The 17,208-nt window shown below is 39.1% G+C and overlaps 1 protein-coding gene across 1 annotated transcript in view; it reads right to left on the bottom strand.

Moving 5' to 3' along the window:
- Positions 1–17,208, bottom strand: part of alien (COP9 signalosome complex subunit 2 alien) — a 179,114-nt gene that overhangs the window by 39,164 nt on the left and 122,742 nt on the right. The window contains 3 exon segments of the mRNA XM_070085842.1: positions 4,327–4,384; positions 9,401–9,450; positions 9,453–9,492. Of these exon segments, the coding sequence (XP_069941943.1) occupies positions 4,327–4,384; positions 9,401–9,450; positions 9,453–9,492 (148 nt within the window).

Here is a 17,208-nt window from a genome sequence, read left to right as displayed (position 1 = left end):
GTACATGAGGCATTACGAAATGGGGGGAAAGAGCGGGAACTGAGGGGATCATGACAGAAATGTTAAAAGCAGGGGGATATGGAGTGGTTGGTACTTTTTTTTAAAAAATGTTGAAAGAGGGAAGGACCAGGGTTGGAGAGATGATAGTCCCTTTTTATAAAGGAAAGGGGGCAAAAAACTGTAAAATAATAGAGGAATGTTTTCTGAGTTTCCAGGGAAAAATGAGTAGGGTTTTAAATTAAAAAAAGGGGACAGAATGTGGATCGGGTACAAGGAGGTTTCAGAGGGTAGGGGGGTTTTAGATAGGTGTTTAATTGAAGCAATATTGAACAGTATTTGATAAAGATAAAATTTTATTGATTTATGGATTTGAAAAGGATAGATGAGTGGATAGAGGGGCAAAAGTAGATGTTGGGATATGAATAGGTGGGGTTATTAAATGCGAAAGAGTTTTAAATAGGGGAGGTTGGTGTGTGAAGAGAGGGGGACACGAAAAATAGGTCTTGACAGGGGTGTAAGTCAATGGTTGTTTAATATATTTATAGATGGGTTAAAGGGAAAAAATGCTAGGGGGTTGGGAGAGGGGGGGGGATTAAATTTTAATCAACTAAAAAGGAATTGACAAGCTTTTGTGATGATATGTGTTATGGGGGATTCAAAGAAAAATTCAAAGGTTTTGGGGTGAGTTTTGGGGGGGGAAAAGAAAGTTGGGAAAGGAAAATAGAAAAAAGTAAGGTGAGAGGGTGCAAATGATTTAGATAAAGAAAAAATTGGGTATCAAATTGGGGAGGAGGGGGAAAGAAAAAAGGGAATGTTTTGATACTTGGGAGTTGACGGTGGGGGGTGGATTTATGAAGGATGAGGTTAATAGAATTGATGAGGGAAAAAAAAGGGGAGGGGGCTTGAGGCATATGTGAGTCAAAAACGTTATCTTTGGGGGGGAAAAAGGGAAAGTTTAAAAGTAGACCAACACCTTTTTAGGGTGGTTTGGGGGGTAAATGGAAAAAGGGGGACGGTTGGGGGCAGGGGGATGTCCTGTTTAAGGGGGAATGGGGTAAAAATGCAGAAAATTGGAGTGTGGGAAAATTTGGGGAAGGTGTGGGGTTAATAAAATATTAGCGAGGGGAGAAGAGGGGGTTTTTGAGGTTTTGGTCATTTAGAGAGAATGGGTCAAAGTAGAATGACATGGAAAAATAAACTATAGGCAAGGAAGGGGGGGGGGCCCCAAAGGGGTTTGGGGAGGGGGTAAAGGGGGTTTTGGAAGGGGGGTTGGGCTTCCAGCAAGCGGGGGAGCGGTTTTGATGGGGTGAATGGAGACAAGGTACTTGGGACCTGATGATCTGTGGGGGGGAGCAGGGGAATTTTAGGAAGGGGTTCAGGAAAACCCGGGTTTTTTTCATATATGGATTGACCCAAATGGGGACAATGCCTGACTTTAAAAGGGGGGGTTTGGGGTATTGGGAGTTTGGAGGGATATGTATCTTTTTATGTGTATGTTTAGACTGTTTATTTTTGACACCCCTGCAAAACAGTGATAATTTCGAGGGGGGAAAGTGTTGAATGATGAAAGATTTTTTTTTTGGGGGTTTTTTTTTTTTACCCTGCCTCGTGGGAGGGCCACTTTTTGAAAAAAAAAAAATAAAGTTTTGGGGAAAAAAGTGGTAATCAAAAAAAAGAGCTAAAAAGGAAAATTTGGGAAATTATTACACTTTAGCACCTGAGAATAGCACTATTTTTTTTAAAAATTTTGAATATATGAACTAGGTAGTTATATAAAGCAAAATAAAGAGAAAATATATATGGACTAAAATTAAGTAATGGTAAACAAAGTTAAATTGACAGATATTTCATGATATAATATTGGTTTAGAGCAGATCTGATTTGTAATATTAAATAAGCTGGAGCAGTTTATTGCACAATAATGAAAAAAATATGAGGTAGTTGGTACTAGCTAGCAAAGATAGTTTTAATTTGGCAAGTTGTGTAATTGAATATACACTAACTGGCAGTAACACACAATAAAAAAGTGACTAAAAAAATAAGTAGTGGTAAACAAAATTAAATGGATATGGTAAGAACAATGAATAATATTAATTTGGAGTAAGATTTGACTTGTAAATATAAAAATTATGAGCAATTAATAGCAGTAAGAAAGAAGTATAAAGTATTGAGGTAGTTGGCATTAGCTAGTGATGAAAAAATAAAAAAACATAATGCAATAAATATAATAGTAACGGACACTATATGCACTACACATATATATGTATTATGAAACTTATCTAATCTGTTACAGAAATGTCCGCTAAGGAAGGTAGAGAACAGTATTTGTTTGAGCTGGTATATTGCTGTCCTGTTGATGCCTTCTTACTAGTATTTCTCCTAATCTCATATGGAAACACTGATGTATTTTGTCGTTGCCTTTCTGCCTGAACAGAAGGTTTTGACGCTTTCTTTGTTAGACACTCATTTATGTACACCCATTTTTCATTGTAATTGCTGGATTTAATTAGTTCTTTCTTTTATCGGGAGAATGAAGTCGGATCATTATACTCGTGTTTACTTCCTGGTTTTCTAGCAAACGTAGTTTCTTTTGATTTCATTGTTTTGCATGATGACTCTGCACGTGGTTCTAATATCCTGATTTTTGCACTGTGCTTGGGTTATGTCACTAGGAATGTGGACTGTTTATTATAACTGCATCAGACAACTTATCTTGTTCAGTTTTATTGCCTTGAAATCAAGGCATTCATTTAGTCGAGTGTGCATGTTCTGATTCCAGTCCTGATCATTTCTTCAACCTTCATTTAATGTTGTTATTTGCCCAGTGTGACTGGCCATTGCAGCTTTCAGAGTATTTTCTGTGGTCAACACTTCCATGTAACTCTTCATGCTTTGATCTGCTCGAGGTTGGTTATCTTGATTCTCATCGCTTTCGAGTAAGTGTTGCTTTGATATCTTTGATTTCGCTTTCAGAGCAACGATGTAGTCCCTGGATATTGTCGTAAATAATCATACCTGAGTTATCATGGGTGAACTTTTGAAAGGAGGAGTTGAGGGGAGCTGGGCGTGGTTTGTTGTTGCGCTGTTGTCTCTCGTGACGGTGGTGAGGGGGTTGATGATACACCGATCCTTGCTGGCAGACAAGCGATTCTAGGTCCTTGCTGCATTCTCTTTATTGATGTTGTTTCTTCATGACATTCTCTACAGTATCACTGAAGTAGATACTGTGTAGCAATGAGGAGAAGGCTTGTTTTCAGAGCTTGGGTTGGTGGTTGTCTGGGCAGTGAGATACAGACTGAGCCAGTGGAACAGGCCACATAAGTGAGCTGAAGTCAAGTGAGTCAGCCAGTCAAGTGAAAGGTCAGGCCAAAGAAAGGCTGAAAGAAAGAAAGAAAGAAAGAAAAGAAAGAAAAGAAAGAAAGAAAGAAAGCCAGCCAGTCAGTTTGCCAAACACATTCCAATTGTTTCATTACTACGGTGCAGTTACAGGACACTTACAGGATGACACTCACCAGTGGTATAAAATGAAAGGATGTTGCACAAACATTGCGCATGGGTTAATATCTATGTTATTGATACTTCTAGACCACTTGTGGCCACATCCATCTCAAAGCCACTAAACCAGAGTCAACATCACTTTCTCTTAAAAGGGGAGTGTTAATATGACATGACATCAGCAATAACTTCTTCGGTGTTTGCCACACTATTTGCTGCCACTGGCTTTCAATTGAACTGGTGCTCCCACAAGGCACTAAGTGGTCCCAGATTTTTTAAGACTCCATTCTATACCGGCTGGTGTATCTCAGGCCAACTGGTGCCAAATTTGAGGTAGTGGAAAACATTGATCTATGCTTGAAGTGCTAGCAGTACTATCATAGGATCAACGCTTGGACAGTTTATAAGGAAGGAGGGTTTAGGATATTGGCAGTTTGAGGATGCTCCAACTGTCGATCTGAGCGCCTGCAAAGACTGTGAGCTACAAGGAGTGATGGTGAAAGTGTTGAATGATGATGAAAGTTTTTTCTTTCTTGGGTCACCCGCCTGATGGGAAACGGCCACGCTAAGTAGAAAAAGTACAGGAGTGGACACAACATGTAAACAATAAAAAAATTCTGCCCCATCACTGCATTAAATTTTTGATATCTATTCATAAATAATATTGCGTATAAATCATAAATATTCCTAGGTACCAATGTTTCAGCTAGAATAAAAATTTTTTAACTAAGTGTAAACAAATTGCACAACTTCAGAGTGGAAAAAATATCATTGCTACAGTTAACAATATACAGTGGTATGTATTATCAATATTATTCCACTCTATAACACTCATGATGAGGGGATGAGGTATTGCTGATTTGATATGAAGCGACTGCTCATACAAGGCCTGAAATACAATAATTTTCAATCACTGTAGAACTTGCAGACAAAACTATTAACTATATACAGGACCTTGGGTAACGACATTAATCCTCTTCCAGGAGAGCTTCTGTCTTCAACTGATTTTTCGTTATCAAAATTAATTTTCCCCATGAGAAATAATGGAATCTAATTAATCATTCCAGACAATCTAAAAGTATTAAACAAAATTTTTTTACATGAAATATACATTTCCTGTACACAGAAAACAATGACATGCAGAATAAACAATACTGAAAATGACACTTTACTTTACTTGAAGATGATTGATGAGTGATGAGATGGGAGGAGGCAGAGGATAGGAGGAGTTTTAAAATTGTTTAAGGATTCCCTTCCATAAAGACTTCAGGTAACAAGTCCTTTCTGGGGTTACCTCCTTCTTGTTTTTAATGCCATAGATTCGCTGAGTCACTGGACCTCTGTCGCAGACCAAAATCTGGTCCAGAGAGCTCACTTGGCTTTTGTCCTCCTTGAGGGTCCGTGGCGCCAGAGATTTACGGTTATACAGTGGACCCCCGCGATAACGATGGCATCATACATAGCGATTATTTCGTGATACCGCCACTTTAATTGGTAAAAATTTTGCTCACATACCGCTTTTTAAAACCCGCTTACTAATTTCTCATCCGAGACGCGCCCACAAAGTGCCTGAGCCATTATGTTCATTGCATTGCTTTATCAGCCAGCCTCCAACATCCAAGCATACAATCGGAATATTTCGATTATTACAGTGTTTTCGTGCTTTGGAAAATATGACCATGGGGCCTGGGAAAGTTTCTATAAGCCATATAAGAGAATTAGCAATAGAGATGAAGAAAAAGACATTGATAAGTATGAAAGTGGAGTGCATGTCTCCGAGCTGGCCAGGGTTAGAGTAATAAACCCCCAATCAACCATCGCTACTATTATGGTACAGTTGCTGTTGCTGCTGCACTGTCATTGCCAAGGCGTTGCACTGTCAGCTGCTGCTGCTGTTGTGAAAATCGTTGTTGGTGTGTGGTCATTGAGAATACCAAGAAACAATTAACCCCAGAGGATTTGCCACCCAGGATAACCTGCGCGGTAAAAGTCAGTGTGCTGCCATCGTGTGAAGACTGTCTAATTTATTTCCATTGGTCCTTAACTTGTCTCCCAGGATGCAACCTACACCAGTCGACTAACATCCAGGCAGAATAGGGAAAATGCCTGGAAACTAGTGCCTGTATTGGTGAATTTAAAGCCAGTAGTTATTGGTTTGAGAGATTTGGGAATCGAGTGGCATACATAGTGTGATAAGGCCTGTTCTGGAAGAAAATGCCAAACAGGACCTATAGCATCAGGAGGAAAAGGCACCCAGGACACAGTGTCTCATCAGTCATTGCTGCATCTTCAATAAAGGTAAGTGTCATTTATTCATTTAGTAGACTAGTACATGCACAACATATACTGTGCATGTACTACTCTACTATTGTGCATGTATCCTTCTCTTTGTGTGTGGGAAAATGTATATTTCATGTGGTAAAATTTTTTTCATACTTTTGGTGTCTTGGTAATGGATTAATTTGATTTCCATTATTTCTTATGGGGAAAATTTATCACATAGCGATTATTTCAAGTATAACAATTACCTCTTGCACTTGATTGCACCAAGTAATCCGGGGTCCACTGTATGTTGAAGGTCCAAACAGATCTAATGCCATGAGCCTAGCCTACTCTGGATAAACTGTGAGTGGTAAATTTAATAGCCTAGAGAAGATAGAACATGTAGGGTATGTGTGCACCACATAAAACAAATTCTGCAACACACAGTGAATAATGAGAGAAAAAAGACTGCATCTTATTAAAACAGCGACTTTGGTGCAATTTTTCAGACAGCTTTTTATAGTTTTATTTCATGATTTGGTCTCATTTGATAGAATGGAAGATATATTATAGAATTAGAGATGATTTTGATTGGTTTTAGTAATGGAAACTGAGCTCAAATTAGGTTGAAACTGAGTTCAAATTAGCACAAATGTTAAATTTTTACAATGTTTAAGATATATACCTTTGATATATACCTTTGAAGAATTTCGAGTATTCATTTCCGGAGCCCCAGGCTCATCTGGTGCCCGCTGGTCAGAGAGTAAGCAAATGATCCTACACATCTAATACAGGGAACTGCAGGTCAGATTTGAGTCCTGAGATGGGGAAGACAGTGCCTGCACTCTGAAGGAGGGGTTAATTGTTGCAGTTTAAAACTGGTGTAAAGCACCCTTCAAAGACAGAAGAAAGATGGAGTGAATGACAGGAAAGTTTTTCTTTTCTTTCGCCACCATGCCTTGTGGAATCACAGTGTGGATAATAAAAAGTGGCTATATGATGTATACAGTATTGCATAACAGTAAATCTCTGTTTTTTTTGGCTTGAATAAAATTCATCATGAATAAAAATCAAAATGGAATTTATTTGTAAAGCCTGAAACATAACTAATGAATAGAAATGTTAGTTTAGTTCCAGGAATGCCTGCACTGCTTATTCTGGACCCTATTTTGAAATTAGAATATTTTGAATTTCTGTACTAAACTGGCTGCTACCAATTTCCGATCACTTTATTTTAGTTGAAGTAGTTGGACTTGGCGATTTCTTGTGCTCAATCGACAGAACAGAAGGGTACTAGAAGTAGGTAAAATTTGGCCGACTGAGAAGATAATTGGCCTAAAATGGCTCAAAGTCAAATAAAATCATTTTTGAAAATTCTGGACACTGGTACACTTGAATTTGGCCTTGGACCCTGAAAGGGTTAAGATTTCAAATGGACAATAACATTGTCATTGTAGATGTTGCCAGCACGGCCTGGAACAGCCAAAGCCAGGGTGGATGTTCATCCATAAATGTTTGCACATAAGAAAGCAGGAACACTGCAGCAAGCCTGCTGGCCCATACTAGGCAGGTCCTTTTTACAAACCATCCAACAACATAATCGTGATTTGCCCAACCCACTTTTAATGCTTCAAGCAACAAGCTTTGATAATTTATTCACTGCTCAAGTCCCAATCAAATCAAATCGGTGGAAGTACCCTGTCTGGTATGGGGAAGTAAATTTCTGGCTGGTTTGTGGGGCACCTGGCTGGTATGTGGGAAGTTCCTGGCTGGTGTGTGGGAAGCACCTGGCTGATATGTGGGGAAGCATCTTGTTCAGTATATGGGGATTTACCCTGGCTGGTATGTGGGGAAGTTCTGGCTGGTGTGTGGGAAGTACCCATTAGTATGTGGGGAAATACCCTGCTGGTATGGGGAAGTGCCTGGCTGGTGTCGAGAAGCACCGCCGATGTGGCACAAAGTCGGGAACACTACTGCAGACCTGTTGGCCCATCACCACCATCACCACCCTGCCACTACCACTTTCATATCATTCTGCACAAACTTTTCTCTTGAATCTCTATAGTAAGCCACCCTTCACCAGCTGGCACTGTAGCTTTCTCTTTGGGCCTATGGTGGTGACTTATTTAGCAGTTACAAGCACTAAAAACAACGGAATAATACAAACATATCACATGGGCGCGTGGAATCATCCTCCCTATTTGTAAACAATGACACTGGCTGCACATGGAATGTCCTGGCCACTCACGCGCTGACACATTCATGTGATGAATGTCCTAACTATGTTCTTTTTACAACTGAGCCAATATTTTGATGCAAAAACGTGTCGCTATCCAATTTTTCGTTATCCAATGACGCCAGCACCGAGGGTCCACTATATGTGTAATAACAGAACCTGGCTTTCTTTCAACAAACCGCCATATCCACTGAAGTAGGTGGCCCAAAAAAGAAAAATGAAAGTTTCTCTTTAAAGTAGGGTATATGAAAAAGGTTATTAGTCTTTAGTTCTAGTGCATTTTAGTTACCTTATGTCAATGCATGGTTCATTAAGGAAGAATTTTTGTTTCCATCATGGAGATAAGAGGAATAAACAAGAACTATCAAGAAAACAGAAGAAAACCCAGAGGGGTGTGTGTATGTACATGCTTGTACATGCATGTCCTAGTAGGCCCTAGTAGAAGAAAGAAATGTAATCATCAACAGGTCATGTCCCTCTCAAATCCAACCATTCACTTTGTAAAAGTTGTCCAATGTGGATTTCTGTCAAACACTGCAACACAATGGTATCTTGGGTACAGAACAGAAAAAACCTGGACAAGTCCCAGGTGGCAGTAGGCTGAAGACAGCAACTGTCTAGGAGATACACTACTGTCCCGCTGCTTGAGGTAAAATGGAAGCCTGTAACTGTTTTACATGACAGGACTTGTGGTGCGTCTTTTTTCTGTCTCACAACATGCAAGGTTTCCAGGTACGTCTTATGTCTCTACTACACTTAGTTACACTACACATGCATGTACAAGCATATACATACACCCTTCTGGGTTTTCATTTTTCTTCTCATTTCTTGTTCTTTGCTTATTTCATCTCCATGTAAAGAGAACAGAATTCATCGTCTCAGAAGCCTGTCGTAAAGGCTAATAAAATGCTGGGAGCAAAGGGTTAGTAAATTCCTCCTCCTGTATATACTAAGCAGTGGTACCCTCGTTACGTGACTTAATCTGCTCCAGAAGGCTGTTCGAAAAGCCAAGCATTGAATGAATTTGTTCATAAGGAATAATGTAAATTAGATTAGTCCATTTCAGACCCCCAAAAATACACTCTCTACATAATTGCTTGAGCTTTGAGCCACCAAACTCAGTACCCTGTATTACTAAATTTAAAAAGGAGAAACCTAGTATTTCTTTGAATACCATGCTCGTGGGATACGCCATTTGTTGAAAGATGATAAAGGAGTCAATGGAATTACTTGATAGAAGAAAACTAAGAACTGCAAATGAACTAATAAAATCATAGCCTTCTGAAGGTTGGTATTATAGTACACAGCATGCTCCCATACTAATCTTATTGGCAGTAAATAAATTATGATAAAGGAATACAATGGTTACAAGAGCTGGGGCCTCTGTCTTCAACATGTTTTACAAACCTTCAACTTCTTGTTGTTTTGAGCAGTATACATTTGGATCTCTAGAGCAGATTTAAGAGCTGAGTCCCTTTCAAATCATCCTCCTCATCAGTCTGCCAGAAAGAAAAATACAGTAGTAAGATGTAGTCATCAGAGCAAAAGTTAAAAATTTGCAGTATCTCTGTTTACACATTAGTTTTACGCTGCTCACATACTCAACTAATTTCATTACACAGTGAAAATCATGATACAACAATTACTGTGGTGATTAAAATGCTTTTCATCACCATGCATTGGCTCAAAATAGAAAAACTAATACCAAATACTTAGTATTAAACAGCTAAAACTTCAGTCATACAAATGAACTGTCTTAACATTCATAGACGAAAGGCAATAGTAGTGAAGGAGCCTGGTGCATGGTTGCAAACAAATTCTTGTCTGCACCCAGTTTCCCAAAATCTTAACTTCAATCACCTCACATACAGAACCGTCATCACAACCGCAATCAGTTATCGGCAATTAATTTTGGCTATATACTTCAAATTCTGGGTCACAGGCCTGGTCGTTGAGATCAAGCCGCAGGGGCGCAGACCTGAACTCTCTCCAGGTAAAACAACCAACTCACAGTACTGTTTGTGGCGCGCTACCATGTATGCGTCATTCCAATTCTTTTCTCCATTTATTGTTTTAACTCGCTTACTTTTGCAGCCTCAGCCATGGTTCCAATGGGGAATAAAAGAAATGCTTTCACATGTAAAGCCTCCTACACAGTACATTATCCATTAAAGACAAAGTGGCTTGAAGTCACTGTCGGTTACCATGAACTCAGTCTCATGAAGCAGGAGAATATGCTTTATTATTACGCCAATACCAACACTACAGCTTATTTGCCTATCACAATTGATCAATATGACGTAAGAAGTCAATATAAATAACATAAATGCAAGCTAAATACTCCAAAATGAATATTTGCATGTAACACTGAGCAGTTCGATAGAGTTATAAGGATATGGTAAAAATACTATCTTCCTATCCCTGTCTTGGGGCTTATAGAGAAAACAGAGTATGTTATTGTACAATCAGATATACACTCATTCTGCACCATAAACATGAAACAACAAAGTTATTTTCTTCATAGATTATCACACATACAACATACGCAGAGCAGAACCTAGATAAATCTCCCAAAAAGCTGGACTGTATTTATTTTAGTACCTGGCTTTAAGTACATACAGTGGACCCCTATATATATTAACTGCAAGAGAGCTCATTGTTAAAGGAATTATCGGGCATGCTAATGAATTTTCCTATATAGTCAATCGGGAATCACTAATCCGTGCAAGACACCCAAAAGTATGAAAAAAATTTTTACTACATGAAATATACATTTTCTCCACACAAAGAGAAGGATACATGTATTAATAGAGTAGTATACACATATATTGTGCATGTACTACTCTACTGAATGAAGAATAAATGACATTTACCTTTATTGAAGATGCAGCAATGACTGATGAGACACTGTGTCCTGGGAGTGCCTTTTCCTCCTGAGTACTGTAGGTCCTGTTTGGCATTTTTTCCAGAAATAGGCCTTATTACACTGTGTATGCTACTACAATTTTAAATTTCAACCAACCTTGCTATTAGGAATTCACTAATATGAGCACTAGTTCCAGGCATTTTTCCTGTTCACCTAAGGTGTTAGTCACTGGTGGGTTGCATCCTGGGAGACAAGATTAAGGACCCTGCACGGGAAATAAGTTACAGTCTTCTAAGACACTGACTTTAGGGTTATCCTGGGTGGCAAATCCTCTGGGGTTAATTAGTTCTTGGTATTCTCAATAGTTGGCCACCAATAACGGGTGCTACAGCAGCAGCAGTAGCAGCTTTATGTGCTAAGCAGCAGCAGCAAATGACGCTACAGCAGCAGAGCAGCAGACGGGTACTACAGCAGCAGCAGCTGACGGTGGTACAGCATACAGCAGCCGACAGTGTTACAGCAGCAGAAGACTATGCTACAGCAGCAAGATCTATACTACAGCAGCAGCAGACGGTGCCACAGCAGCAGCAGACGGTGCTACTGTTGTTGCGCAGACGGGTGTACCACAGCAGCAGCAGATGGTACCACAGCAGCAGCAGACGGTACTCAAGGCAGCAGCAGATAGTACCACAGCAGCAGCAGCTGATTTGCAGGCAACAGCAGCAGCAGCTGATGGTGCTACAGCAGTCGCAGAGCAGCTGATAGCAGGTTGTTAGTAGCCGACGGTGGTACAGCAGCAGCAGCAGCTGTACCACCAATAGTAGCGATGGTTTGATTGGGCTTATTATGTTAACCTGGCCAGCTCGAGACACGCACTCCACTTTCATAATGTTTATCAATGATCTTTTTCTTCATCTCTATAGTAATTTCACCCTTGTTGCTGTAGGGCTGGAACTAGTAGCTTCTTAGCCCATGGTCACTTATTTTGCAGATAAATCACCAAAACACTGTAATACTTTAAAATGTCTGATTGTATGCTTGGACGTTACCGCGGAGGCTGGCTGGTAAAACAATGCCACCGGGCGGAACATGTGAGCGCTGGCTCAGGCCGCATAGACGCATCCTCGACTAAGGCCACGCTGAGGCCGGTTTTTAGCTGTATACAGGCAAATCTTAATATAAAATGTGTAGCGTATGCAGATTTAACGCTATATAAGGCCAACAGCGCGGGGTCCATTTATGATTTTGCAAATATTCATCTCTAGCCAGGGTAGAAACATTAGCATGTTTCTTTACAACTGTCTATGTTTACCCACCGAATATCCACTAGGAATTTTTATTGACCCAAGAAAGCTTTGACACAGTAGACCACGGGTATCCTACCCACAAACTTGACCACATTATGGTATAAGAGGCCATGCGCTTGGTATATTTCAAATCTTACCTTACTATAGGCATCAGTATGTCACCATTAGTATATTAAAAATCAACAACACAGCCACTTTGATACTGGAGTTCCGTGAGGGAAGTGTCCTTGGTCCCCTTCTGCTCTTCCTTACTACATCAATGATCTTCCAAATGTATCTCAACACCTGAACCCCATTCTCTTTGCTGACCATACGACTTGTGTCATCTCTCACCCTAACTACACCCTCAACACCATTGTTAATGAGGAGCTGATCAAAATATCAACTTGGATGACAGCCAATAAACTTCACGCTAACGCTGACAAAACCTACTACATTATGTTTTGCAGCAGAGCAGGAGATGCTAAATTAACATTAAGATCGACAACACTCTAATTGCTGTGTTACATAATGAGGCAAAATTCCCAGGCCTATACCTCGACAACAACCTGAACTCAGCACCCATATCCAAATACTATAACCAAAAAAGTATCCAAAACGTTGGGATCCTCTCCACATACGATACTATGCTGCAAACTGCCCTTCTCACACTATACCTATTTACTTATATATCCACCACCATGCTATCTGTGCTTGGGGCTTAACTGCAGCAACACACCTAAAGCCACAATAACTCAACAAAAGCCGCAGTAAGAATAATCACTAACCATCCCTGGCAACACCCCACACTTCATAGATCTAAACTTACTCCCTGTTCATAGCACATCCACACTTACTACTGTGCAATCAGCACCACAGGACCCAAATCAACACAACCTTGATCTAAAAACGCTTTCTTTGATAGTTGTGACAGAAACCCACAGGGCACAACACCAGATAATAAAACATCTCATGATGGTCTCTAGTGTCCGACTAAACCTTACAAAAATTCAATGCATGTCAAAGGCCCTAACCCGGAACACCCCTACCTGAAAATTCTAAAAACTGCAGACACATCTATCACTTCAAAACTAAACATCAGAAAACATCTTATCTCCTGATACACCCTGTCAACTACACCATACGCAATAATCTGGTGGTTCACACTTACACTCACTCACCCATTTGACCATAAACAGAATATCAATCTCAATCTCAAAATAATGAATCTAACTAGTCATGGTTGGCCTGTGATACCTAATACTGGAACTATGTACTGTACAAACAAAAGCATTCATTAGTTAAACCTCACAAACTAGTATTTAGTCACTTAGCCATAATACCAACTTATAATTCTCATAATTTTGTAATATTTTAAACTTAAGATTTAATCTAAGTCTGCCCTAAATACCATAGCTTACTGCTAGGTGTTCTAGTGGAAGCACTCTGTACTATTATTTTGCATTACAACCACACAATAACCAAATTGTAAACTCAGCATTGTAATCTCATAGAGAATAAACTTTTGAATTGAATTGAATCTGAATCGTAAAGGGTACCTGGGTGTTAGCTGACTAGTGTGGATAAAGCTATCCTGGGACACTGACCTAATTTTCTTGAAATACTCAGCATAACAAGTGGCTTTCTCATACAGTAGTATGTCACTGATGTCAGCGCTAGGCCTGTATATACCTTGTACATGTACTACCGTAAAGAGTAAATAAAGATATTATCATTATTACTATTATTATTGTTTCCTCAAAGGTTTGTTGCTATTCATTGAAACTCTGGGCAATGTGGCGATGGAAAGATACTTTTCACGCATAATTCAAAAATGAAAGATAGAAACTGTGACCATAAAATATTGGGAGTTCACTTCAGCCAGTTTGTTAGCGCCGCCACGTATATTTTTTGTATGGTTGTTATGGTTATATTCTCATTTTTTCGGGTCTCATTTGATAGTTAGAATGAAAGATATATTACAGAAATAGATATGATTTGGATTATTTTTACGATGAAAAGACTTTAGAAATTGCTCCCAGTAGAGTAGAAAGAAATGTTCTATTCTTTAGCTAAGCTCAAGAGTAACAATGACATCACTGCCCAACACTTCTGTCCGCCTGCCAGTCCAAATTCCACAGAGTCAAGAATGGATTGATATTATTTATACAATTATTAAAATAATGCAGTAATCTGCATAACAGTAAATCTATTGTTTTTTTGTGAATAAAATCAATGGTAAGCAAGAGTAATATAAGAGGGGCCTGTAGCCATGACTAGTCGAACAGAGAAAATGTTATTTTGTGCCAGAATGTCTGTGTTGTTTATTCTGGATCCACTGAAATTGGCATCTGTTGAAATTCCAGCGAATCAGCCAAATTGCCAAATTTCCTGACCACTTTATTGGGTGAAGGAAACAATTGAATGGGCAGTTTCTTGCACTCAGCTGACGGACTAGAAGTAACAAGTTTATTCAGGTATACACAAATACAGTTACATATTTATCATACATAGCAGGTGTATGTATAGAGAACCTAGATAACCCAGAGTCAGACAAAGTGGGACTTATTTCCAGTACCTGGCTTAGGCTTGCCATATGATTTTTGGTAAATATTTTTTCTCGGTTGTTTGTTGGGCTATCCCATTGAAACTTGGGCAATGTATGATGGAAAGATGTTTAACGACAACAAAATAAAAAGATTTGACGTATAAATAAGGGAGTTCACTTCTCAGCCAATACTTCCTCTCTTGCATATTTTCATATAGTTTTTGTATGGTTGTATTTCATTCTTCTGACTCCATTTGATTGAATGGAAGATATATTACAGAAATAGACATACTTTGATTGCTTACAACTAAAAGTACCTTTGAAATTGAGCTAAAGTAGTGGAAATGTTCGATTTTTGGTCGATTTTCAATGAACTGTGTAAGTCAAGATGGTTAATTCTGGCTATGTATCTCTAACTCAACCACTCTGCAATCGGGCAAACTCAATAATCCGCACACTACAGGTCCCAACATGCCGGATTTGTGATGGAGGATCTGTAAGGAACAATTTTCTAATTCCTAACTCTACATTACAACCTCATCTACTACACCATATTGTCTCACCACATTGAGGTAAGGTGGCTGGTTTCTGACAAAGATATTTAATGCAAAAGGTGCAGGAAATCATACACAGGGGAAAAAAATACAGTATATTATGGTATCTCTGAAGGAGTACTTTTAACTCTAAACGGTTCAACATATACAAATATATACGTTTCACACTAACCCACACGATATATATACGCTTTTATTTTTCCTGCCTAAATTTGGCACTATTATCTGAGATGCCTGGTTAGCATAGAATGGCCACTCAGTGTGTACAGAATTAAAAAAATATGGGACCACTTAGTACCTTGTGGGAGCACTGTAAGTAAACTGATACCAGCTAGGAGAAAACAGCGTAAACACCAAGGATTTACTGATGTCATGTCATATTAACACTCTTTAAGAAGAAAGTGATGTTGACCTCAAGCTTAGTAAGTGACATTGAGGTGATGTGGCCATGGTCAGATGAAATATCAAACCTCGGAGAAGAAACCCATGTGCAACATTGTGCAACACCTTCAGAATGCCTTATAACCTATGCCCAAGTAAAGAGAAACACCCTGGGAACGTAGTGGCCCGGGCTGGCTGGGTGGCTATTGGCTGGGTGGCTGGCCTCCATCTTGTCTGTTCGGCATCTATGTCTATCTGTCTCTATCTCTATCTGTTTCTGTTCAGCCTACCCCGTCTCTGTCTCACAGGTACACACAAATACAATTATACAGTGTAAATTGACTTGTGGATAAATCAAAAATCCAGACAAAGTGCTATACTGTATTATTGTAGATATAATGTGAAGAATACCTGTTGACAGTGGCTCTCTTAGACAGAGAGAGAGACAAGCAGAGACAGTGAGAGAGAGACAGAGGACAGAGACAGAGACAGACAAGACAGAGCGCCAGACAGATAAATAGAAAGCCAGACAGACAGAGAGCTGACAGACAATGTTTATGTGTGTAGGTACAGGAAAATAGCACCGACAGTCATCAAATGTCACCACTTATCTTAGGACACCGGGGCACTATCAGCAGTGGACTGACACTTGTCTTGCATCATGCTTCAAAGGAACTTATTATTATTCTTCTTCTTCTTCTTATTATTATTATTATTATAGTCCTGCATATTCAAACATTGTTAGACCTATAATGATACACTTTGTATATATATTCCTAGACACAGTAAATGATCAAGGCAGGTAAATGCCCATCTGTCAGTGTTTGTGATAATTTGAGTACACCAGTACCTAATATTAGTGTCAGAACAAAAGACTGGCGTGAAATGACAAGTACTACTATAAATTGTAATTATCAAACAAAAATTATATAAAATAGAAATGAAAAAAATGCATATTGGCAACACTTCAGCAGTAGACCATGTTGCCAAGTTGTAAGTGAGCATTATGTCAATTTCATAGCCTCTTATCTCAAAAAGTACTGACCATAATTTTTTTTATTTAATCCCATAAGACTTAGGAAAATGTCTTCGCCATTTCTATATAAATTTTTTTCAAAATATTCGCACTGGGCGAGAGAACGATATAGTATATACGCTTGGACCGCTTAGGGGTTAAGAGGTCATTCCAAATTTTCTCATTAATCTTTCCTCCAACTTCTTTTTATTTTATTTACTGCAAGCGCATCCACGCAAAAGTAGTTTTTCCAAAATAATGGTTATCGAGCGAGTCGTATTTTTTGTTTCCACACGCGGCAAAGTTTCCATGTTTGTTATGACCTCAAGGCAGGTTCTTGATCGCTGGTGAGGGGCTCTGCTCTGATCTAGGGGAATTGCATTCATTTGTTTGTTGGACTAACGAATGAAACTTGGGCAATGTAAGATGGAAAGAGGCTTAAAGCATACATACAAAAATGAAAGAAATCTACATACATATAATGGAGTTCTACTTCAGTAATTAGCCACCCCTTTAGCTGGTAAATTTTCGTATGGTTTCCTGCAAGTGGTTGTACTTTTCGTTT

The sequence above is a fragment of the Cherax quadricarinatus genome, chromosome 17 (assembly GCF_038502225.1).
Source record: "Cherax quadricarinatus isolate ZL_2023a chromosome 17, ASM3850222v1, whole genome shotgun sequence".
In the NCBI taxonomy this organism is placed as follows: domain Eukaryota; kingdom Metazoa; phylum Arthropoda; class Malacostraca; order Decapoda; family Parastacidae; genus Cherax; species Cherax quadricarinatus.
The sequence above is the reverse complement of the archived record's forward strand: the minus strand, read 5'-3'. Positions and strand labels throughout refer to the sequence as shown.